This window comes from Colobus angolensis, unplaced genomic scaffold (genome assembly GCF_000951035.1).
Source record: "Colobus angolensis palliatus isolate OR3802 unplaced genomic scaffold, Cang.pa_1.0 Scaffold270, whole genome shotgun sequence".
Classification (NCBI taxonomy): domain Eukaryota; kingdom Metazoa; phylum Chordata; class Mammalia; order Primates; family Cercopithecidae; genus Colobus; species Colobus angolensis.
The window spans coordinates 1,487,337-1,514,356 of NW_012115933.1; the positions used below are offsets into that span (position 1 = coordinate 1,487,337).

Here is a 27,020-nt window from a genome sequence, read left to right on the forward strand (position 1 = left end):
GAGCAGTTGGGCTTTGAAGAGGGAGCAGGCTCTGTAGGGATGAGTGCGGCTTTGTAAGGAGGAGCAGGGCTTCCTAGAAGGACGGCTGTGTGAGAAAGGCTGGGCTTTGCTGGTTTCTACTGGTAGTGATCGCTGCATATTTGTCCTCTCCAGGCATTATTCTCTATTGATTGCTAGGGGCAAATCCTGGCACTGCAAAGTCCACGGCAAGGGTTGGAATGCCAAGTGGGGTGGTATATGGCTTCCAGCAAAATACTACCTGCACGTTCCCCAGCCACATGAAGAGCAGAGTGACTCCCAAGCTTCTCACGCCTGGCCTGGGTGCAAGACCCCTCTTTCTCTTTCCGAACTAGTGAAACGATAAGTGCTGAGCCTGTGTGGACAACACCCTTCTAAGACCTAAGGCAACTGTGACCTCTTTTTGCAAAATGTAGGGTGTGGCAGACATTAGGAGGTCACAAAATTTTCCTCTTTCTCCTTGGGATGTGGCTTCACTAGGTCCTCCGGCCTTGCTTGCAGTTAGGTGAGGCCATGCTCTGGCCAGTGACATGTGATGAAAGCAATGTGTGCTATATGTTCCAGCACTTCCCATGTGCAGTCCTCCACATTCTTTCCCATTCTGCAGCAGCCTTGAAGACAGTGGAGCTCAAATACAGAAGAAAGCCAAATGCTGCTCAGAGGAAAGCTGCTTTCCCTGTCTCACTGAAGGACGGGTTTCTAGCTACCTCCATGGTTTCACTAACGTAAGACAAAGCTTCAGGCATCAAAATCACAATGGGGCCGAGCTAGAAACCATCGCAGTGTTCCTGACATAAATGTCTTGCTTTGGCCTAATGAATTCCTGAGGCAAGTGTACATGGAAAGTATTAATAAACAACACTTAGCTATCTAACTGGCTGAATGAAACAATCTTTCTTTCAAGTCACTTGGGCCTGCCTTTGATTCCTAATTACTTTCAAAAGGTTTTTTTTGGATTTGATTAATCTAACAAAACAAAAAATTCTTCAAGGGTGTGTGTGTATACACTTTAAGTAGTATTTGAGGGAGAGTGTGCCATTTTAAATAAATAGCTGAAGAATCCTTAGAAAATATTTACGATCTCAAACACTCAATAAATTTCAATAAAATTTGCTACAGGACTAGTACTTAAAGGAGATATTTTTAATGAAGGCTGCAAGCTACAGCGACTAACATTAAAGATGACAAACAACAATAAATTATGCAATTTAATTTTTAATAACAAAGATACTATATTTTAACATGGTGAAATATACTTGGCTAAGTCCAGATTAAAAAAAAAAAGTATCTAGCCCAACATTACAATCATACAGCTTTGTACAGAACATTCCATAGATCAACAGAAAATACATTTGAGCACAAAAATAAAAAATATTTAAAGAGAATCTCTAAGCAGCATTTTATTTCTGCAAAAGACATATCTTGTACTGATTAAATATCTACAAGTGCTTTTCCTTTACAAAAATACATATATTCTTAATAGACTAAGTCATTAACAATGACCTGGTAATTCTTTCACTTCAATTTGAATGATTTATAAGCTAAATCTTACAACCACAAAAAGGTTTTTATTTGTATTAAGATGTTACCACTTTTGACAAAAAGCTTAAAATATTTTATATTTCAAAGGAAAATTAGCAACATAACTTTACAATATATCCTATGATATTCTGATTGTGAGGGCTACTCTATTTAAAACTGATGATCTCTGTTGTGTTGCTCAGATGCAGGAAAGCAGCAGAACCCTGGTACTCTCCCAACAAGCTCCTGTCGCGGACCACAGCTTCATAAGGACACTTAGGCCCCCACCCCCATTCTAAAAAGTACAACAAAAGAAAACCGACCCCAAACAATGCTAGGCTGATCCCATTACATTTTTAATGTGTAGAACTCCTGCTCCAGTGGACTGATGTGCAGAGGATGGATAAATAAATTTGTTGACTATCTCTCCATCACCCAGAAATAATCAATCTTCATTTGCACTAGATTAGTTTCTTATTCCATGAAGCTCCATAGATGGAAGAAAACTAGACTCAGTATTTAACATATCTGTTTCACTTGATTCTAGATTTAAAATTATCAAAATTAAAAATCTCTGAAAAATCAGTCTCAGTTTGGAACTATAGAAAAAGGGGCATAATGAGTATACAGACACATTTGAATGAGCATTTAAAATAATTATTTTTAATTTTATAACTTTCTGAAAGGAAGTGCTCAAGCATTTTAATTCTATTCCAAAATACAAGGAAAGCAAGTAAACATTATTTATGAAAACTGTATTACACTAGGAAGAGAATTACTTAAATTATTGGAAAAACATCACTGCAATAAAAACTATTGAAAATTGTATTGTACATTGAAGTATATCTGAATTAACTTTCAGTCTGATGTTCTCCATCAAAATGCTACTCAACTAGGTTTGTCAAGTAAATCCAGAAACAGTTATGTGTGCCTTGAAAGGGTTTGAGTCTCTGGTGTATTTAATATTTTTCACTTTTTCATAAACTAGATCTAGCAGACATGTTCCTTATTTTTACCCAAACTCTAGGAATATATATTACAAAATATTGATAACTGCATTTCAAGTTTTCATGTTTCTAATCCAGAAAATTAAAGTTATGGCAAACTCATTCATTTTTGAAGTTCCTACTACCAACCAATACCTTACTAGTATAAAGCTTAGCTTTCTGGAAAATTCCTTATGATAAACCAGAATATGTAATAGAGTGTGCATCCATTTTTACCCTATCCAAGGAGATTTACCTAGTGACCTATCAGAAAGACTTCGTAAGATGAGTTTTACCTTTAAGGTAGCCCATAGCATGAATTCCCAAGGAAAATGGTACAAGGGGGATATGGAACTTTCTCTTGATGTACATGCTTGTTCTGTGACCCATTTTGTCAAAGTTGTGTATATGGCTAAATTCTAATAATAATAAACTAAGTGCTCAGAAATAAGACAAAGAGTTGCATTTTTTTGGAGATGGAGACTCGCTCTGTCACCCAGGCTGGAGTGCAGTGGTGTAATCTCGGCTCACTGCAACCTCCACCTCCTGAGTTCAAGAGATTCTCCTGCCTCAGCCTCCCATGTAGCTGGGATCACAGGTGTGTGTCACCACACCTGGCTAATTTTTGTATTTTTAGTAGAGAGGAGGTTTCACCATGTTGACCAGGCTGGTCTCGAACTCCTGACCTCAAGTGATCCACCTGCCGCGGCCTCCCAAAGTGCTGGGATTACAGGCGTGAGCCACTATGCCCGATCTACAGTTGCTTTTAAAGGGGGAAAAACCACAGGCTCTTATGAAATATTTTGAATACAGAGAAAGCCCTTACTTATATAAATTCCATAGAAGGAACTCTTTTCTATATAAGTAAGGGTGTTGGCACTTTTACCAAAGTCTGCCTTTAATAAAAGTTCTCATATTATGAAGAATACAGGAGGTAAATCTAAGCTTAATTTTAGTTTACACTGCCTCCATGAAATAAAAAGCCTCTCAAATTAAAAATCTCAACTTTCTTTTCAAAGTATGTATTTCTCTCACTTTTCATGCAGAGGAAGGCTATTTGTTGTGTTTATTTCTTTCTCACCTTTGAGGATTTCCTAAGATCTGTTAGATGACGCTGAAAAACAATAAACATATTTGAAAGGAAGTGTGTCCTGATTATTGCAAGAAAAGCCTGCATTTGACTGATCTCACCAAGAAAATTCAGTTTAAAGCCTTTCTTTGGTGATATTTTAGCAATTAATCAAGGTTATTGCCTAACTATATAAAATTAAATTGCAATCTAAAAATTTCCAACCTCCAAACTGTTAAAACCATCTCTCCAACATGGTTATTAATTTACTGTAAAATGTCTTTGGTGATATCTATATTCTTATGAAAATCTTCCAAAAAATTAACTTACAAGAGCCTATTTAGATATGAAACCATTCATAAGAGACAGGTACAGATAACTCAAACTTTATGCAGTAAATTTAAAACAGAAATGCACTTTAGCAATGAGGCACTTTCTCTTAAATATTTCAGTAAAGCTAAACAGTTCACAATATTATATAACACACTTTTTTTTCTTAAAGAATCAGTTTAAATTTAGATTACATTTGAGTGTGTAATGTAGTTGAGCAAAATCATTACATTTATAAAATGTGGCACATTAGTATGGGATAGATGTTTAATGTATAAAGAAATAATATACTTCTCTAAGAGTAGTTAAAAGGCATTACCCAAGTTACCTGTACTCCAGACTGAGTATTACCTCATCAATGAGCATTTTAGTTTATTTTTTCAAACTTTGTAAAGGTGTTTTGCTAATCTAGAGAAAAGGCCATACATATTTTGATTTCTCTATTAACTGATGTGATTACTTCAATTAAAGTAATGTTTATAAACCACAGTCATTCTTTATATCTAAGTTCCCTTGACCCTTTTATATTTATGATTTCTAAGGCAGATAAAAGAGATAACAAAATCTTTTATGGAAGTAAAGGTCTTTCAGTTTATTGCTTAAGAAACAACAGATTAAAGAAAACTTTTAGTTTTAGTCTCTGATTTTACAGATTCAGATGATTCCTATAGGTTATTTATATAAAGAATTCATTTTATAAGCACCCTAAATTTATAAAGCTAACCACAAAAGTTGCCTGTACATTTTTTTCTATACCTAGTTTCTTGCAAATTCTACAACCTGACTTAAGGGGTAATTAACAGGGAATACGGTGTATTACTAGACATGAAAGTAGTCCTATCCTTAGAAAGCTGTAGTTGAATATACCAAAATAAGTCAGTTGAAGAAATCTGTGATTCTAGTAGTAATACTATATAACTTAGGACCATCAAAAAAATGTGTACCTTTCTCCAAACGACAATTGATGCCTTTCTTTTTGTAAGCTTTTCACATGTTTTGGCACATATTCCATTGCATTTCAATAAAAATGTTAATGCATTATCAGTAAATAAAATAATTCTATATAAAACTATTCTGTTTCATAATTGTTTCCTATATATTTCCTTGGAAAATAGTGAAATTAATATGACAAGGCAACTGGACAAATTTAAAGAGATTTTGTAAATAAAACTCATTTATGGCCATTAAGTTTTGGCTGGAGGGCCAAAACATCAAAGTCTCACTTGTGATTTTTAAAAATGCACTCAATTCGTTTTGAGTTAATTAAAATTCTATTTGCAAAACACTATTTTAATCACTGACCTAGGTGTGACAAATTTATAATAATTTGTAAAAGTTCTTAGGGATGTCTGGGAACTGAGTATCACAGCACAGAAAAATAATTTCTGTAGCTAGATAGTAAATTCAGTTTTTTCAGCCATTTGTAGTTAACGAAAATCTGCCTTTTAAATTCTTTTAAGTGCTTGTGAGCCATTGCAAGAACAAAAACAATCTAACAAAACAAAGTTAAGAAAGTATTGCCTTAACCTTTTTCACCAAAGTTAGAACAACAGAAAAATTTAATAGACTTTTTGAGTCAAAAAAAGATACAAGGAAAAGATAATTATGAAGTTTCAGCCTTTTACATAGTGAAACATACTAAGATTTAGCTGTATTTTGTATGTTTGCTAGAGTTGTACAATATCTTATTTCTAAGAATCATTTTGAAATTCAGAAGGCATTGATTTCTGATACATTTTACTGGAAAAGGTGGCACATTTACCACATATGCAGTATAAAAACTAAATGTGTGTAACACACAGGTTGTGCTCATGTCATATTTCTCAAACAAATATTTTCCCTAACTTTAAAGATTTTTTCCTAAGTTTCAAAGGTTAGCTTGTTTGTTTCAAAGCAATTTCCAAATAAGTTTTTTGAAAATTGTAAATTTTAAAAGATTTAAAATGACAGTTTTCGTATAATTTAAGGTAACAAGACTTTCTTTGACTTGCAGACTAATCCTAAAATGAATGGAAGACTTAACAAAACTGCAAAATACAAGACATTTTGTATTTCTGATCTTAATGAACTCATGTATAAAATAATAATCTCATTTCCCCAATTACTACAGGATTTAAAATAAAATACCCTTAACCTATTAATTTTGGTTAGCATAGTTCTATACTGCATTTATTCTATTTTATGCACATAGTTTGGAAATGTGAAAGGTAACTAACAGTTTTAATCTACAACTGTTTTGAGACTTTTGAAATCCATAAAATAGCTAATGTTATGTGCTCTAAACATCCTAATATTTAAAATCATCATAACCCTCTGCATGCCACAATGACATATACCTAAGGCCAACTTAAAAAGAGAAATAATGCACTCATTAAATGACAGCAACAATGTAATGATACATGAAATGGGCTATACAATGACATTTCCATGAAGCAGCACCTGCTTGTCATAAGGCATTATGAAAGAAGATTAACCTTACTTACACATTAATTTTATCAAAAGTAAATGTGATCAGCTGCCAACATTTTGAATGGTTGGGAATCTAACTTCAGTTCAAGAGGTCACATACATTTTCAGTCTGGAGGGCTAACATGCCTTCCTTGTGCAATTGGTAGACTACACGGACAGATGCTTAGAATGTCTACAATTATGTTGTGCTCTAATGTTACAGAATAACTGGAATTCTTGGCAAAAGGACTTGCACACTCAATGAACTTTTTCACACAAAAAGCTTACCAAGAACAAGACAGTGGCTCAAAAACCACTTTTCTAAATATATTTCCATACAAAATAATTTCAAGATATAATTATTAGTTTCTTGTACAGTACGCTACTTAAACAAGAATAAAATAGTAAGTATGTGAAAACTGCAACACCACAAAAATTGAGCCATTTTACTAGTGTAATTAAACATTAGAACAATCTTGGAACAGGCAAGCAAAATATTCAGAAGGTTGAATCATGGCGGCACACCTAACTGATTTTAACCATGATTTGCACACTTTGAGACAACACAAATACCTTATGCAGATGGTTCAGTAGCAGAATGGCACTTGGTTTGCTCCTAATAGAAACAACATGAATGCAACTGACAATTGAGAGATAGACAATGGCCTTATTTGCATGCTGAAAATCTGGTTGTGTTCCTCTAGTCCACACACCGTTAACTGTGCAATCTGTTGACGAGTAAACAAATAGTGCAGGATTCATCTCAGTGAGGTCTGGGCCCCTTCGTCTAACCAAAATCAATTCTTGGTCGATACTGCAATACCATAGGGTATGACTACAAAATAAAGACAGATAATGAATAAGACTGTACTTGGATAAAAACAATACAGTTTATATACAAAGATTTTAAGAATTTGGGGTTATAATTTACAATATTTCCTGGTACTAGAGATTACAACAGTTAAAATTTGAGTTATCATTAAAACTCTATTTCTTTTGATTGCCATTATTTTTCTGTAATCAGTCAAGTTTTCAATAATACGCAGCAGAGGTCAAGTTTAAAGGTCTACAGACATGATGCAGGTTGTAGATATGACTAGTACTAGCACAACACTTAGGAGAGGCAAGACCTGGGGAGGACTGAAAGTTACATACCCTGCTTATAGGCATTCAGTTAGTAACCCTATGAGGCGAACAAGACAAGTCAGCAGCCTGGATTCCACTACAGCTTAGGCTGGTGAGAGCCTACTAAATCACAAATCAATGAAGAGACCCCCTTTGCTAGGAACCTGTAAAACTGGAGTAGTGTTCACAAATCACATTTCTTACAAGTTTGACACATTTTTTTTTTAATTTAAAATTTATTTTAATGATCCTTTAAAAATACTGAAAAAGCAGCTAATTGTTACATGAAACATTTAGGTCACTGCCTCCTTTTAACAGTTGATACTAATAAACATTTGGATTTGACTATAACATAAAATAACCGAATGGTTCATATTGTTCTTCATGTCACTATGTAGAAAAGGTATCATACATCTGGCTATCATACAGAACTAGAGAGAAAACAGCTTCTTTGGGATAAAGGCATATGGCATATGCCACGCTACCTCTGTGTTTGTTTTTACCTTCACATCTTATAGAACCAAAACATCAGTGGTTTTTCCTTTCCTTAAATCTGCAGATACTCCCTCTTAAAATGAAATTTGAGGAGCTAATTTTATGGAATCAAGAAGGGGCTGAGATGGCCACTGAATGATGTCTCTCCATCTTAGTATACATGAATACAAAAATACGGTATAGAGAACTTTGTATTCTTTCATATAGATAAAAGGGCTAGACTGAGACATAACAATCCTGAAAAATGACCATTTCAGTGCTTACTATAGCTATGCTACACATTGGGACGACTCAGTGTTGGAATCTGTAACCATTCAGCTCAGGATGGAACTAGAGGGTAGGAATACAAATGACCTAGGTCTTGCTCTCCCAGCTGAAGTACAGCAGATGCTACTACAGCTGTCTAAGGGCTGAAGTAAAGGTCTCAGACAGTCTCTCAGGGTTTCCAGGATCTAAAACTTCTAAATCTGTTTTGGTTTTACTTGTTTTTATTTTAAACTTTATTTAGTTCCCCCTGAATCAGAATACCTGGGAAGGAGTAAGACACAGATATCTCCATTTTACTAAACTCTGGATGTTTCTGAAGCCCAGAGAGATTCTGAGATGACCAACATCCTTTCCATTCTACCTCACCCAACCCACAGCTTGCCCTTCACTATAACTGCTCTAGTTTTGCGTTTGATTCCCAATTCTATTGAATCTGCACACTCTCTGCAAATACATAAGCCACTCATTTTAGAATGCATTCATCATATATAGAAGTATCCATCATCAATTCTACTAGGGATAAAGGTACAGAGGGAAGTAAAATGGCTTGACTGGTAATGCTTGGGATTTTCTCAGTTTCGGGCTGAAAATAATTTTCTTTTCTCCCCCAAGTAGCCATTTGTGTGTGTTCTATAAGAACATATGAAGTTTAATAATTTTATTGAAATGTGTCACAACACTGAAAATTGTAAAGGTATATTTTAAGTTCTATTTGTGTTTCGGTTTGTTTTCTGAAATAAAATGGCACCACACTAACAATAATGAAATGTGGCATATAATTACCTCTTAGTGTTAAGTGACTGCACTAAATAGACCTACATTTCAGTTTCTAGTCCTCAAGTCTCATTACGTAATAAAAATAAAGAACAGATACTTTCAGAGAATACATTTCAAATAATTTTAGAAAATGATAAAACTGTCTTTGATATACTTTTTTCTTTAAAGAATGAATTATTTTTGTCAAAACTTGTTTTTATTGTAGATTTGGAAAATACAGAATGGTATCAAGAAAAAAAGGAAAAATATTTAAATTCTACCATCCAAAGGTAACTACCAAAATAATTTCAGTGTATATTCCTCTACTCATTTTATCTACATTTGTTTTTTTTTTTTTTTTTTCAAAACTGGAATCATGCTAAACATATTGTTTAGTATCATTTAAATTTTTTATCCATTTAGCAATTCCACAAACCTATTTCCATACCATTTGATATGGTCCTACATAATTTTTAACAGCTGTATATTATGCTGTTATAGAAATGAACTGTGAGTTATTGGTAAGTCTCCCTTTGCTGTACATTTGAGTTTAGTCCTTTTCTCCTTTGCTATTATAACTTAATCTTAACCCACCAATCTATTTCTTTTGCCCCAGGATAGATTCCTAAAAGTGGAACTGCTAGTTCAAACAGCATACACATTTTAAAGAGCTTTTAAATAAATACTGTTACACTGGTCTTCAAGAAGGTAGTTCTGGATGGGCGTGGTGGCTCACGCCTGTAATCCCAGCACTTTGGGAGGCCGAGGCGGGCGGATCACGAGGTCAAGAGATCAAGAACATCCTGGCCAAAATGGTGAAACCCCGTCTCTACTAAAAATATAAAAACAAAACAAAACAAAAAAACCTAGCTGGGCATGGTGGCACGTGCCTGTAATCCCAGCTACTTAGGAGGCTGAGGCAGGAGAATCACTTGAACCTGGGAGACGGAGGTTGCAGTGAGCCAAGATCGCACCACTGCATTCCAGCCTGGCAACAGAGCAAGACTCCATCTCAAAAAAAAAAAAAAAAAAAAAAAACAAAAAAAAGTAGTTTCATTTTTCTACATTTTAAAAAGAAATTTGAATGCCCATTCCTTTCCTCTATAGCCTCATCAATAATGATTACTATCTTTTCCCACCTCTTAATTTGGCAATCTAATAAGCATAAAATAGTTTTTTTTTTTCATTTCTTGACTTCTAAGAAAGTTACGCATTTTTATATGTTTATTAGCCCACTGTGTTTCCTTCTTATGTATCTTGCCTGATCATGTCCTTTGCTCATTTTTATGAAAAGTTGGGATTTTTCTTACATATTTGCATGAATTCTTTATGTATTAAAAACATTAAACCTTTCTCATACATTGCAAATATATTTTATGATATTTTTGCTATGTGCTTTTAATATTAATAGTCAATTCAATTTTTTTAGGTACACTGTGAAAGGCCATCCCCACTCTGAGATCAGTTCTTCAACTCTATTTTCTTCTTGATCTTTTATAGTATCATTTAAAATATTTACCATCTTGAGCCATCATAAACCTATACTGATGTAAAATGTGAGGTGGAATTGAATTCCCCACCCACAGTCACAGTATAATTAATTGAAAACAAATCTTACTAGATCTGCACCCTACATTACATTCCTGAGTGCACTATTATCAATCAGCCCTTTATGCACTGTCATGTTCCAGCCCCACTGTCCTCCTTGCTACTCTCAAACAACCAGATACAATCAATTCTTAGGGCCTTTGCAGTGTGTTCCCTCAGCCTTCAGTGCTCTACCTCAGATATTCACATGGCAACATCTCTCAATTTCTTTTGATCAACAATCACCACCTCAAAGAGGGCTTCTCTTGGCTATCTTATCAAAACTATTCTATTTATCTATTTTACTTTTTCTTCTAACACTATAAATTTTAACCTGTTTATATTTTTTGTCTGTTACCATCATTAGTGTAAGTTCCATGAAAGAAAATTTCATGCTTATTTTTACTTCTGTACCCTCAAAGGCCTAGAAGAGTGCCCAATGCATAATACTCAATAGATATTTGTTAATCATTTTACTGCATTAATTTGAAATACCCTCTTTAGAGACTCATACATACTAGGGTCTGTTGTTGAGCTATTCTTTTTATTCATGTGTCTATATTTAAGGCAGGACCCTATTTTAATTACTTCAACTTTAAAATATGCTTTAGTATGTGGTAGTACACATTCCCTCTCATTACTCTTTGTAAAAACATGACTGATCAGAAGCACCTGTTGATATTTCCTTATGAGCTTTAGAATGACTGATTTTGTCATCTTAAACAAAGATCTGGTAAAAGTGTGTTTGGAATTACATTTAACTTGATAATTTAATTGAGGGGTGAACTGGCATCTCTATAAAATGTAATGTACTATTTAAATTTCTTAGGTATAAAATGGAATTCTGGATATATATGAGAAGGTCTCTGTTCTTAAGAAATATATGCTGAAGTGTTTAGTGGTCAATTTTCCTGATACCTGCAATTTACTTTTAAATGATTAAACTATATGTATATACACACACACACACACACACACACACACACACACACACAGATTGATTAATTAATAAGGAGATGAGAAGAGAAAGAGAGGGGAAGAGGAGGCAAAAAATGTGGTAAAATGTTAATTGATGAATCTAGGTAATCGTAAATAATATTCCTTTGTATAATCATTGCAATTTTCTGTTGTTTTGAAAAACTTTTCAATAGGAAAACATCAGGACTTCACATTGAATTTTATCAAACACCTTTTCAGTATCTACTGATGATTTTTAACCTAGAGTATATATGTATAAAAGATATGTATATTATATATATATATTTAATCCCCTTCTCCCAATATTAAGTCATTCCTTCATTTCTGATAAAAATTATATTAGGCCTTGGTTTACTATTATCTTACTATATTAGTGTATTATTTATCATTTATTTATATTCAAAATAAGATTTGGTACCAGTTTTCTAATTGTGGGTTCTCTGTCAGTTTTTGCTATTAAGAATGGCAAATTGGAAGGTTTCCACCTTTTCTAATGATTAACAATAGATACAGCATAGGAATGATTTATTCCTTGAAAATTAGAGAGAATTCTGACCATAAAACCATTTAGGTATCCTTTCAGGAAGTTAAGAGTGCATCCTATTAGCTACAAGTTCAATTTTCTTACAGGACTATAAGCCATTAATGAGGTGTTGAAGGAAGCAAAGGAAATTTGTATGGATTTAGGAATTTGGTCTCACTCCAGTTTTTCCCTAATACTTTGGATCATGGTTTAAGGACATCTTCATTTCTAAGGAAATACATAGACATTAACACCAAGAGTAAAAGCAGAAAGCCACGTATTGCACATGTTATAGCTACAGGCAGTGTTATTGTTACATTTCAGCATCCCCAAATCAGCCATGAAGCTAAAGCAGCTGAAACATCTATATACCTCGGATATACACAAATCTCAGCAGCTCAGTTAAATTATTTACCCCAGACCCTTATCTTCATAAAGAGAAGAATGATCTTTCTCCCTCAATGACTTGGCCTTCAGAGATGTTAAATTTACTTACTACATTGCTGAAAAGCTAGGACTTAAAGAATATGTATCAAAAAGCATACATTTTAGTGAAGGCATGAGAATTCCCATGTCATAGCACTGACAAAAGGCTGAAGAAAATTCTAGATGACTGCTAATTAAATATTTTCAATTAGCAATTTCAAGTGATTCTTTTAATGCTTAACATACATTCATTTGTCCCAACTCCAAAACTGTAACACTGGAGGTAAATATGCCAGTTAAGTTTGTTATATAATTACAATTATCCTTTCTCCCTGGCTCCAAGGAAATAAAGATGAAGACTACTTTAATTAATGAAATAAAAGAATGTTGGATTTTATTATTTTATTATTTATTTGTTTGAGACAGAGTCTTGCTCTGTCACCCAGGCTGGAATGCAGTGGCACAATCTCAGTTCACTGCAACCTCCACCGCCTGGGCTCAAGTGATTCTCCTGCCTCAACCTCCTTAGTAGCTGGGACTACAGGGGTGTGCCACCACACCCAGCTAATTTTTGGTTTTTTTGTAGGAACAGGGTTTTACCATGTTGTCAAGGCTGGTCTCAAACTCCTGGACACAAGAGATCTGCCCGCCTCAGCCTCCCAAAGTGTTGAGATTACAGAGGTGAGCCACCATGTCTGGCCTAAAGTTTATTAAAAAAATATTTTTTTATCTTGCTATATTGCCCAGACTGTTCTCGAACCCCTGGCCTCAAGCAATCCTACACATCCTCAGCCTCACAAAGTGCTGGGATTACAGGCATGAGCCACCATGCCTGGCCCAACAACGGATATTTTAAAGAAATGGTATGATTAATTCACAGGATTAAGGTTGATCTTCAATCATGTCTGTACCCAACAATAATCTTTACTATACCCTTGTCTGTTTCCCAAATTTTTAAAATGTATTTATCAGATAAACTTTCCTCAGACACATGTTCAAGTTTTCTTAATGCATTATTAAATCAGCTCACTATCATTTTAAAAGAGGTAACCCAAGTAAAGTACTAGGGAAGGGCTAATAAGCAAGCTCATAATTAGAATCAGCTGTCTCTGTTATTTAGCTTCACCTAATTTGGCATTTTATATTTCACTTGTGGTTGAATGATTCACTAAAAAATAACATTCATACAAAGAAAGTAACATCTCAAAATCCAATATGGAGCAGAGATTTCTCAAGGACTGAAAGTAGTAATTATTAAAAACTCTTGATTCATAAATGATAGCCTTAACATTTCCAATTTTTTAGTTCAGTAAAATTAAATAGACAACCCAGGAGAACTAAAATAATAGGAAATCTTGGGTTTATAAGTCGAAAAGATAACTTTTTGTAGCTCCAGTAACAATTAGTTTTACAAAGTTAAATGTCTTAGGAATTGAGTTTGGGATGAATGTGCTCACCGCCATGGTGTCATGATGGTCATATGTACAGTCGTGAGTGCCTCTTACCTGATACAAAGGGCCATCCTGAGAGCAGACTTGCGAAGCTGAGCAGTTCAGACACCGAAACTGCGGAGGAGATGAACTCATCAGATAAGAGGCATCCACAACTGGACACATATTTAAAATTGATTATTTAAAATAGTTTAACGTCAAACACAAGAGTCAACATGATTAATGGTAAATAAACACTTTCCAAAAAAATGGTGGTTGTTTTTGAAAAAAAGATTTTAATAACTTAGTAACTGGTAAAATTTAGCTTGAAGTAATTTTAGCATCTAGATATGAGTTTTAATATTCTGCAGATGCAAAAATGGTGGCCTCTCCTTTCTATATCCTTTACAAATACTATTTCCTGGGAAAACCTCACTTCTTGCATATACAAGAGGGACATCCTCATTCTTCCATCCCTTCCTCTGATCAGTCTCTCCCAGATCTCTTCTTCAGCTTCCCCTGAAAGTAACACTGTTCAAGGAAATCAGAGCTCTGAGAGGGACACGGAACTCCACTCAACCTATAAGGCATCTACTTTCTGTTGTACAGTAGGTTCTTTACATTGCTTTATATTGCTGATTATATTAGCATTAGATTGTGAGCTCCTTGAATCTATATTTTAGTCACATTTGTGGTCTTAATAGCTAAGACCCAGAACTGGCATATATCAGCCATCAGATTTATGAGTAAAGCAATGAGTGAACACACTTTAAAACTACTGAGTAGATTCATTTGTTAACCTACTACTTTAAAACAGTTTATTCACATTAAAAAACTCATTCCCAAATTCTAATTCTTCAATATTATGCTAAACTCTTATTAAATATAATTTTAATTGTAATTGGACTATAAAATAAAATGTATACTTTAAAATTATGCATATATGAATTCAACATTGCATACTTTTCAAAATGGAAAAATTAAATACATAAAAAATAAGGTACAAATTAACCAGGATATTTCTAACATAGCAAAGCAGGTTTTTAAAAGATATACTTTGAAAGATTTAAATAAGCATTGATTAAAATAAATATATTTCTAGGCTTTTAAATAAAAATTAAGGAATTTTCTATTTTCCCAAAATACTTTAGTAATTTTTTTCTCTAACAGTCAGTCCTTGATTTTGGGTACAGTGTGCATCAACATGCTGTAAGGCGGGCACAGCTCGGCTCTCCTTTAGCAACCTTCTCCTTTTGCTCCGAAGAGTCCCCAAGCTCTGGTCTATCAGACTTTGCGTAACATTGAAAATCCTTTGCGTAACATTGAAAATCCTAAACAGGGTTCAACAAGAGTAAGCTGGAAAGTGGCAATTTCACTAAGTGATTCTTTTTTTTTTTTTTTCTATTGATCTCTTTGGTATCAGTCAAGATGTATATACTTGCTTTTCTTACAATTGCCTGCTAATGCAAATAAAGCAAAGGAAGACAAGCATGGTGTAGTAACTTTAGGTGCTGGACTGGCAGAGGTTGCTGGAAGAGATAAAACTAAATCAGTATGAGCTGGGAAAAGGGGGCTGTACTGAGAACTACCCAAGAAAAGGGGAGCAGGAAGAATGTGAGTCCATGATGAAAGCTAAGGCTAGATAGAGATATTGACAATAAACTCTCAGGGATGAAACTAAGTGAAGGAAGAGGGAATTATAATCATAATAAAGGTTAATACGCATAAGCTATTAATAAAATAATATTTATCATGTCAGACACTCTGCTAACACTTTAGTATGTAACATTTCATTAATTCTTAGTTTTACCCAAATTTTAAAGAATCCAAAAATTGAGGCAAAACTAGGAAGCAGGACACAATTGGAAGAAGATAGCTGTAACACATAACAGCAAAAGATTCACATTCAGAACACATAAAGAGATCCTAGAAGTCAATAAGAAAAAGACAAACATGATGAAAAAGAACCAAGGCAATGAATATGATAGGTAAGTTCACAGAAGAAATACAAAATAGATGATATGCAGTGTTGGTGAGGATGTCTCTCATACATTATTGATATGTTTGTAAATTTCAAATAATATCCACTAAAACCTTTTCAGAGGACAATTTGTATCTACCAAAATTTAAAACATGCATACTCTGTTGAAAATCCACTTCTAAGACTCTAGCCAATGGATATGCTTGCATATGTGTAGTAGGTACTGGAACACCTTGCTTGTAATGTCAAAATATTTGAAAAAAATCTACATGTCCACCAAACGAGTGTTAATCAAATTATGCTACAGCCACACAAAAGGAATACTATTAATGTACTAAAAAATTGTTTCAAAGTTTACTGATTCTGCACAAGACATTATCAAATTTTTAAAAAGTTGTAAAACAATACATATGATTCCACTTATGTTTCAAAAAATGTGATGACCCCTGGGTATGAATATGGTGAAGAAAGTCCAAGTAGTAGATGGATGACAGATCAGATGACATAAGTCCCTTCCAAACTGAGATCTGATTCTGTAATTCTGCCTTCTCAATTTATAGATGTGGAAACCACAGGGAAAGTCAGTAGTCACAGATCACATCTCTTGAAACACTATTACTCAAAGGATGGTTCAAAGATCAGATGCATTAGCATCTCCTGGGAGTTTGCTAGAAATACAGTAACCTGAGTCTCATGCCCAGACCTACTGAGTCAGAATCTGCATTTTACCAAGATCCTTAGATGATTTAAATTTGCATTAAAGATCAAGAAGCATATTGTTTTTTCTTTTTTCTCCCACTAATAAGAAAAAGATTAATGCCAAGCTTGAGTATAGAATCGTGAGGTGGCAATACTGATATGAACTGAAAAAATTTTAAGAGCTAAGTCTGACCAGCTGTTTGTTTTGATTCCTAAAGATAAAAATCTTTCAAAAATGCATAACAATGGAGACAAGGGTCTACAGAGGGCAGGGACTATAGAAGACAGGCTTAGCCTGAGTGGAATTGCCCCAAGATAAGGAGAGCAGTGGCACAGAATCCGTGTGGTGCAGGGAAACACCCCACTATACTTGAGAAATTGAGGCAAAACCAATTATCCTGAGATTCTTCCTAAGAGGCTAGAAGTAGAGCAAGGTAGAGGGGTAATCTGAATATGGAGTACCCTTGTCGGAGATGAAAGACTCCAGGGGTCCGAGAGTGGTATCCAATGAGGAGGAAAGAAAATGACAGATCTATTCACAGTGTGTAGAATAGATGAGGAGACATCCCACAGTACTAAATAGAATAAAAAACCCGCAAAGATGCCAATTCCAGCCAAATCAATCTAGAAATATAACCCAGTGCCAGTCGCAATCCTATTCTAAAGCTCATCTGGAAGAATAAATGGGTAAAGTTAGTCAACACAATTTTCAAAAGAATTGGGGATTTTGCCCTAATAGGTACTAATACACATTATAAAGCAACCTAGAAGGCCCAACTATTTGCCTTATAAAACATGTTTAAACTTCATCCAAATTTATCCCAAAGAAAGTAGACAACTGGAGGGTTTCAGAGAGGGGTGTTATGTGATCAGATCTTCATAAAAGGTAGATGATGTGTAATGCTGGTACAGAGGAAGACCTGCTCACAAGAACAAAACAATGTCTAGGAACACACACACACACACACACATATGCGCACACACATATATACACACATATGCACAGACATGGTGACATCTCAAAACAATAAGGTTAAATATGGATTATTCAACATTCAATATACTGTATTTCCGATGTGAAAACAATCTGAAATAAATTAGAATCTTAACCTTGTGTTTTTGTATAAATAAATTAATCTCGGGTAGCTTTAAATGTTTAATACAAAAAAGCAATAAAAACAAGTAAAAGAACCACATAGTGGTCATTAGTTTAGGAAATAAGCTGACTCCAGCCCAAGGCAGAGCTAGTTAGCCAATAGGTAGACTAATAAGAGCTCTTCAGACATCCTGGCATCCTGCTGGCAGTGGATGATGAAATAAGAAGGGATGTGATCACAACAATATGCTTCAGGAGTTTAATCAGGAAATGATTGTTTTAGTGATACGGCTGCATTCGTCCATGTCACTCAACTGTCAGAATTCATCTATTAATATTATAATAATTTGTAATTGGAAGCTGAACAAAAATGGAAAATTTAACAGAAAGAAAGGAAGCTGAGATTCAGATAAATAAAAATTATCTTTAGGATATATTTCACATAATCATTACCTTATAAAAGATAACATTTTCGTTCAATTTACTCTTTGAACAAGTATTGAGTATATATGCTGGGCACTGCCCTAGGTGCTGGAGATTTAGCAGTGAACAAACAAAAATCCCTGTCCTCAGATTATATTTTACTTGGGGACAAACAATAAACATATAAGTAAGAGGCATAATATGTCAGAGGTGAAATATTGTGGAAAACAATAAGGCATGAAAAGGGAATAAGAATGCCATAGGGAGAGGGGGTTGTAGTTTTAGAGGAGGTCAGAGGCCTCATTGAGAAGGTGACATAGAAGCAAACTTATTTAGGTGAAGGGGGTACAGGAAATGAGTTAGCTGGATACCGGGGCAGGTGAGGGTAAGTGGGGTGTGGTTGAGAAAACAGGCCACTGTGGCTGGAGTGCTGTGGGGCCAGGGAGACAGAATAAATGAGGAGAGAGAGCATCTGGGGAAGGCTGTATGGGGGCCATATATGTAGGTCTCTAGAAGGATTCTGGATTTTACATAAATTAAACATCATTTAATCATCTGAGGAATCAGAGAACGGGGTGGGCATGTTCTAACCTGTTTTAAGAGGATCGTGCTGGCGGCTGTGTGAGATGAAGATGGAGGTGGGGCAAGGGTGGTGGCACGGAGCCTTGCTAGGAGAATGGTGATGGTGGGCTGGACCAGTAGTGAAGTGGACGAAGTGAGACATAGCTGGATTCTGAATGTATATTTTGATGGTGAAGGCTACAGAATTTGCTAAGAAAGGATGGATGAAAGAAAAAGGCAGCAATCAGTGCTGACATCAGGCATTTTGGTCTGAGTAACTGGAAAAACGGAGCTACCAATCTTAGAACTACTGAGGTTGTGATGACTGAGGGTGAAAGAGGTTTGGAGAAGGAGAGCAACTAAAAAACAGGTTTGTCACACCAAGAAATGAAATGGGCTAATATATTATTTCACTGTTACACTAAATGTAAAAGGTAGTAATTTTTCTGTTTATTGGTTTAGTTTCTACCTGAATGATAAACCATAGCTTCTGAAGCACTTTTTGAACTTTTATTAAAATATGCCTTAAACAACCAAAAAATTTAAACTATTCACAAATATGTAATCAGAAATGTAATTACAATAAGGACTGATTTAAATCGTAGTCTCTTACTAAAAATGTCTATAAATTAGCTCTTTCATATTTTGACATTAAAATAATGGCAGTTGGGGTAACTTTGGGAGGAGATCTTGTAAAGAACAAGTGAGCCACTTGTAGAGGTCATGCAGTGGATGACCACTTACATCTCTTTAACCTTAAGGCAAGTCTATTCATCATGGTGATTTCAATCACTAAAACACACTGCAATGCCCGCTAAACTATCAAAGAAAGCTGAAGTTACATTCAATACAATATTATGTGTAATATCATAATATCCATTCCTCAACAGTGTTGGGTAAGAAAGAATTTACTACCTGTGCAATCTGTACCTGGTACCTGGAACATTTTGATTGTAAGGATTAACTGAGGGTGACTGATATATGTACAGTCATTTAAAACATAAAATGTTACAGAAAGGCAGGTTGTAATGTACCAAATACAAAGGTAGTTAGATCTTTAAAACTATGAGCCACAAAGATGTTTGACGAGTTCTTCAAGGGCACACACTATTTGGTGGCTGGTATTAGAATGTAATTTTTTCTTCCTGCTTTCCACTGTTAGCAAAAGTGTTCAGTCTCACAAGGAAGGCTTTAACCAGGGCTTTTACTACATCTCAAGCAGGAAAAAAACTGCTGATTTACAAATGTAGGTGCTTCATTTATTATTATATAATATCAAGACATTTCTTCTGCAAAAGAACCAAATATCTTACCCATAAGGCAATGAGTTTTTGAGGCTTGTTTTGTAATAATTCCACAAATGTTTACATTTAATATAAATATGTTTTGGAAATACTGTAACATGACAACCTGCATTATATCTGGATTCTATATTGCTTATTACTGTGTGAGGTCAAATTTCTTAATTTTGTGTTTTTTTTATAATTTACATTTTCATAAGAAAATGTAACAACCCTAGTTTACAGAATAAATTACACAGAGTATGGCATATTATATCATAAACACCACAGAATCTTAATGTCCAAAACATAATCTTAGACATTATCTACTCCAAGCTTCTAGTCGATCTTAATTTATGTTTATTTATGCACTCAGATTATGAAGATAATTTCTGATAGCATTACTGCCATATTCCTTAGTTTCATATATTAGTCCTATAATCCCTAGTACCTCAAATTTGCCTAATACCCCATGCTTGAACCTAAGTTATAGTTACTACTATAGAACTTAGTAGAACCTAAGTTACTATTGTATTCCTTAGTCTCATATCTCAGTCTCATATATCAGTCCTACAAAATTAACCAGAATCAAAGATACAGTTCAAAATACAAAGTTTGCCTTTTGGGTTTTTTGGGTTTTCTTTGGTTTTCTCCTTTGAATCATTTCTCCCATATGTTTAGGGCCTAAGGCACAATAATCTAATTCTGGCATCAGAAAGCACTGCAAACTCACTTACCCTTAAGTCCGAGTTTATATTTTCAATGAAAAGGAGGTACCTGAAAGAAGTTTATTTAGATTCCACCCTATCTGTCCCCTCTACCACAACCAAAAATATACACCCTTATCAACTATTAATCATATTAGTCAGGAGAGAACTTAGTTTCCCCTACTCCCATTCCATATACATAAATGTTCCAACAATTTATTGGGTTTAAAAAATATGTCATCTTCTCTGTCTTGGTTAGTAGAGTCCTGAACATATTTAAGACAGGGTTTTAATCTCACTTTAAATCTAATACAATCACATTTACTACAGACCTTGATTTATACATAGGACCAATTTTCAGAGTGCTAGGAGAAACAGTAGCAAGAAGAACCAGTTTCTTCTCCTTCTCAAGCTAGTTTGTCTTTTTTAGTTTCTAATAGTGTTAAATTTGAGTAACATAATGGTATATAACTAAATAAACACATAGGTAAATATAAAAGCAATTTACGTTTTCGCCTCTTAGTCGCCATCTTGTCATGTAGATGAATTCCATAGTATGATCCTTCCCCATAATTTCACCATTGCACAGCACATCCAACTTTAAAAAGAATAATTGTAGATCTATTAACATAATGTTGAATTCAAAAGTATTTTCCATATTTTTTGAAATTTCAAAAAATATTCAAATAGTTGGAACAAAAGTATTATCATTATTTTCAATAGGAAGCATTTATTCTTCTCCTAAAGCATTAACAATTTGGATGTGTTACTTATATAGTGTTACTATGCTGTATACTATATACAAGATACTGTTTATCTTGTGCCATATACCTGTATCTCAAGTTCATACACATAATTTACAAATGCAATGTAACCTTTCTTAGTCCAAATCTGTCATGTCTCTTAGCGGTTTAAGGCATAGTTCTGTGACTGCCCCTTTCTGAACAAGAATCTGCAGAAACCTCACAGTTCCTCTCAGCTCCTTTGGCTTCTCAATTTCTCTCTCAGAATTCTTTTACCTTCCCAAGATTTGAAGGGGTTACTTTTTTCTTATCAGTTTGGGGTTGAAGAGGGAAATGAATGAATGTAAATACAGTGATTTATGGGGCCTTAAAGGTATATGAAAATTTTCAGTAATTACCAAAAGTTATTAATTTGATACAAAGGTTAGGACTATGCCACAGGTCTGTGTCTCTTAGGGCTGTCTGGCTTCTCTGGTTTGCCTAGTTGGTAATTTGCACAATACTTACAGGATCCTCTTCCCACTTTGCACAAAGCTTCGAAAAAGCATACTTATCAGCGTTAACTTTTGCTCCAAGTTGCAGGAACCGAACAACCCCTAAATCTTTAGGAAGGCTACAGGAACTGTGGCTATAATTCACTAATTCAAGAAAGCATAATTAAGCAAATGTTTATCATCGATCCCTATAAATAAAATAATATTTTAGTTCTCTAGCTATTAAAAACAAACTGGAAAGATTTCATTTGAAGTGTGGGAGGGGAAGAAGAATGAGTTTTAAATAATTCTGCATCTGGCTAGACAGAGACTACAGTTCTGAACTTTAAGATGAGTATAGTTTCAGTTAATTGTATTAGACATGTAAAGCAAAATTATCAATTTTTTGATGATTTATGACTCATATGGACCTCAAAATGTTTTTCAGGCATTATTTTATTAACTTTTGAAAGAATAAAGGAGATAATTTCATTTTTAAAATCTTTTTTGTAAATTAATTCATAAGCAAAGTAAAGGGTCTTACTTAGGACGTATTTTGCTAATCAGGTATACTGCATCTGTTAGTGTCATTTAACAACTAAACTATCTTGCCCCAGTTAGCAATGCTGTTACAAAAGCTTTAGCTGTCAGGTATTTCATTAAACTATCCCCCTGCATGCTAGGCAGCAAAGTGGGGAACTGAAAAAGATTCCCAAAAGTCATAGGAAAAGTCCTTTGAATTGGGATACATAAGGAGGAGTCAGTGTACTGAATCTCTCCCCCTTCCATCTTTGTTTAAAGGGAAATATATACATGCCAGAAGTAAGACTATGTAAGAGTAATAGTTCTCTTAGTAATAACAGCTTCCTAAAAATTAGAAAATGTTAACTCAATGAATCAGACTTAAAAGGAAATAAAACCACACATGGTATTTTGCGTGAAGAAAATAAAGTGCAGACCAAATCATAAGAACAATTTATTGTCTATTTTTCACTGTAGTTGTATCCATACATTGTTACCAAGTACATTGGGCTTCGATACTTAACTTCCATAATATTTTCCTAAAAGTTGATGTCTCTAGAATTTTAAAAAATATTTGTAGAACCATGCCATAATAACAATTTTCAACCCATAGACTAGTCATCTGAAAGACATTTTCAAATAAGCTCAGAATCAGAGGCTTCCTCAAAACATGGACATAATACCTGTTAATGTCTATCACATTTTATTTCTCCTCTGATGACTCTTCGTGATATTCATATTACTGCAGATAAGCCAGAAAAACTATGCTGTCTTTCCTTTGATGTCTTTGTTTATACAGGAAACTAGTCCTGGTCTTTAATTTTCTTTTCTTTTCTTTTTGAGATGGAGTCTCACTCTGTTGCCCAGGTCGAAGTGCAGTGGCATGATCTCGGGTCACTGCAACCTCTGCCTCCCAGGTTCAAGTAAGTGATTATTGCCTTGTCCTCCTGAGTAGCTGAGATTACAGGTGTCCACCACCACACCTGGCTAATTTTTATATTTTTAGTAGACACGGGGTTTTACCATGTTGGCCAGGTTGGTCTCAAACTCTTGACCTGATGTGACCCACCAGCCTCGGCCTCCCCAAGTGCTGGGATTACAGGCATGAGCCACCATGCCCGGCCAGGTCTTGAGTTTTCTAGCTGCTACTATCAGAACTCAAAAGGGAAGAAGGGGAAATTAATGAGTTGTAAGATCATCATTTAGGCAGGTTAGAAATGATAGCCATATTTCCTTACTATGTTGTAGTCATAACCCTAGGATTAAAAACATTCTCTAAACATGGAACACATGACAAGCTATGCTGTGATCAATATCACGGCAGTTTACCTCTTCTGTAAATAAACTGGCAAATTACATTTATGCAGCTATAATATGTTAGTTTTATCTAGTGCTAAACAAAACCACTTCTGCATTTCATGGAACTGTGATTACTTATGAAATTCCTTGTGATAAAAAGACAATGTTTTACATTCTGAAGAAGTCTATAAAGAATTGGTAATAATGGATCTCAAAGATCTCACATAAAAAATGACATACCCTAAAGCATGAATACATTTAGCTGGTATATTTATTTTGGGAGTACTTAATGTTAAGTTCTTTAAATATCTCTTCCAATTATAAAACACTAAATGTATTAGTATCATAGTTTATTCAGGATATGTTCAATTAGAAAATACATATTACCTAAGTAGAATAATACATTCTGAAAATTAAATTTTTAACATGAAAATAACCAAAGTTTCCACAAAAATTAATTTGAATATATTCTCAGTTTTCACTTTTGTTAGAATTTTGCTTCAAATCAGAATTATCACAATGATCAAGCTTAGATATTATTTAACTTACCTCATAAGAACTTGGAAGTTTTAGTTTTAAACTTAGAAATTTTTTAATAGTTCCCACAGTTACACGTGTAGAACATCGAATGAATTTCTTCATTAAACCCTAAAGGAAATGAAGATTACCAGTTAAAATGTTCTATCTTGCTTCTGGTGAAATCATAGCTACCATTTCCACTATCATTTTGAGTATTTTTTTTTTTTTTTTTTTTTTTTTGAGACGGAGTCTCGCTCTGCCACCCAGGCTGGAGTGCAGTGGCCAGATCTCAGCTCACTGCAAGCTCTGCCTCCCAGGTTTACGCCATTCTCCTGCCTCAGCCTCCGGAGTAGCTGGGACTACAGGCGCCCGCCACCTCACCCGGCTAGTTTTTTGTATTTTTTTAGTAGAGACGGGGTTTCACCGTGTTAGCCAGGATGGTCTCGATCTCCTGACCCCGTGATCCGCCCGCCTCGGCCTCCCAAAGTGCTGGGATTACAGGCTTGAGCCACCGCGCCCGGCCCATTTTGAGTATTTTTAAAATGTATTGTGAAAACATTTCAATTTATAGCCTTTTAGTACTTGCGAGCAAAATATTCCTAATTATTGGATACTTACATGGCATTCTTCAAGAATGTATTATCATGTGTACTAGGAATATCCTGGCAAATAGGCAATCTGCTTACCTCTAGACATTTTAGTAAAGAAAACATAAGTTTAAACTAAAATGAAAAAAAGCATAAAATATTTTATTATAAAGTATAACTTCTGAAACATGAGGGATATTTTCTAAAATATGGTATCACAGCTTTTAAATAATTTTAGAAAGAGCAGTGATTTCAAATGGTACTCTGAAGAGCCATAGGGTTCAACAGAGAGAGGCTGGTTAGGCCACAGCATGCCCCAGAAATTAGAAGTTGCATAGTGTGGATCTCGTGTTGGGAAGAATCACATCTGGTCAGTGTCTGATAGGCTGTGCCAGTACTTTACTGGAAGAACAAACTTCTATGGGCCTTCATGTGTCTCATTTGTAAAATGTGCAGAGCAGTACTAATACACTCTTAAAGCCTGAATATCACTAAAATATAAGAACCAATCCAGAAGGGACACCCAAGCTGAAAATGAAGCAAAATGAGGTTGTAGACATAATAAATACAAACCAATATGTGAAACAAAATTACATTCCACAACCTCAAAAGTTATCAGAATACTAAAACACAGAAAACAATAGAATCTTTTAAAGATATTACTCCTATTTGTATGTATAGGAAATGAGGTCAGCATCTGGAACATCTCAGTGTTCTTAAATTCACTAAGTCATAGCTATTCAGTCAATGTTTATTTCCTAGCAGATGTTTTCCTAGCAAAACATATTCCCTGGCAAAGACCAACAGAAATAAATTAACAAATAATAACCTGGTCACAATACAGATGATAAAGTATCCATTAAAAGAAAACAGAAAAGTTACATTTAAGTCAACACATATTCTACCCATTTCAAATGTGAAGACGGATATTCTAGACAGCATGAAAACAAAGGGATAAATGTACAAGTCCGTCTTCCCTGTTAGCTGTTCACCTTCTCAACTATCCCAAGGTTTCCTGTCAATTTTCTTCTTGCCCCAAACAGCTTGTAAAGAATCATTAGCACATTTTTACAAGCCTTAGTCAGAGAAGAATATAGGGGTGTAGGTTGATCATCCCAGTCTGAAATCTGAAATGTCCCAAAATCTGAAACTGAGGGCTGACATGACACTAACTCATTTCAGATTTGGAAGCTTCAGCTGTAAGTATATACAATGCAAATATTCCAAAATCCAAAAAACTTTTGGTCCCAACCATTTTGGATAAGGGATACTCAACCTGTACTGGAAGACTCTTAATTTGTGTATTTTTCATCTGCCAAGAAATCAGGAAGAATCTCCAGAAATGATGTTGGTATCACTACTCATAATCTTTCAGAGATTAATAATAGTTTTCATATTATTCACAAAGTTGTACAACCATTACTATGATCTAATTCGAAAACATTTTCATCATCCTTAAAAGTAATCCAAATCCATTCACAGTCACTCCCCAACTTTCCCTCTTCCCAGTCCCTGACAACTCTAATCTACTTTCTGTCTTTATCCTTGTCTGGACATTTTGTATAAATGGAATCACATAATATGTGACCTTTTGTACCTGGCTTCTTTCACTTAGCATGAAGTTGTCAAGGTTCATCCATTTTGTGACATGTATCAGTACTTCACTGCAGTCTATGACTGAATAGTATCACATTTTCTTTCATTTTGCTTTTCCATTCATCAGTTCATAGACATTTTGGTTGTTTTTCACTTTCTGACTATTATGAATAATGCTATTATGAATATACATATACAAGATTTTGTGTGAACATGTTTTCAATTCTTTTATACAGTAGTCCCTCCTTATCTGCAGTTTCACTTTCCTTGATTTCAGTTACCCAGTCAATGTATCACTGTCCAAAAATACAAAATGGAAAATTCTAGAAATAAACAATTCATAAGTTTTAAGCTGCATACAATTCTGAGTAACATGTTAAAATCTTGCAGCATCGTACTCTGTCCTGCCCAGGTTGTGAATCCTCCTTTTGCCCAGCATATTCATGCTGTATAGGCTACCTGTCCATTAGTGACTTAGCTATCTCAGTTATCAAATAAAAAAACCAGTATATACAGGATTATTTGGTACTATCTGTGGTTGCAGCATCCATTGGGGGTCTTGGAACATATGCTCC

The 27,020-nt window shown here is 34.7% G+C and overlaps 1 protein-coding gene across 2 annotated transcripts in view; it reads right to left on the bottom strand.

The window, feature by feature from the left end:
* Window positions 1-1,146: 1,146 nt before the first annotated feature.
* The window catches only part of PCGF5 (polycomb group ring finger 5), a 63,062-nt gene continuing 37,188 nt past the window's right edge, over window positions 1,147-27,020 (bottom strand). For both annotated transcript variants that reach the window (XM_011947851.1, XM_011947850.1), the window contains exons 7-10: window positions 24,293-24,391; window positions 21,215-21,304; window positions 14,035-14,094; window positions 1,147-7,207 (exon numbers count right to left, since the gene is read on the bottom strand). In XM_011947851.1, coding sequence (XP_011803241.1) covers window positions 7,160-7,207; window positions 14,035-14,094; window positions 21,215-21,304; window positions 24,293-24,391 — 297 coding nt within the window. In that variant the 3' untranslated portion in view covers window positions 1,147-7,159. The remainder of the gene's footprint in view (window positions 7,208-14,034; window positions 14,095-21,214; window positions 21,305-24,292; window positions 24,392-27,020) is intronic.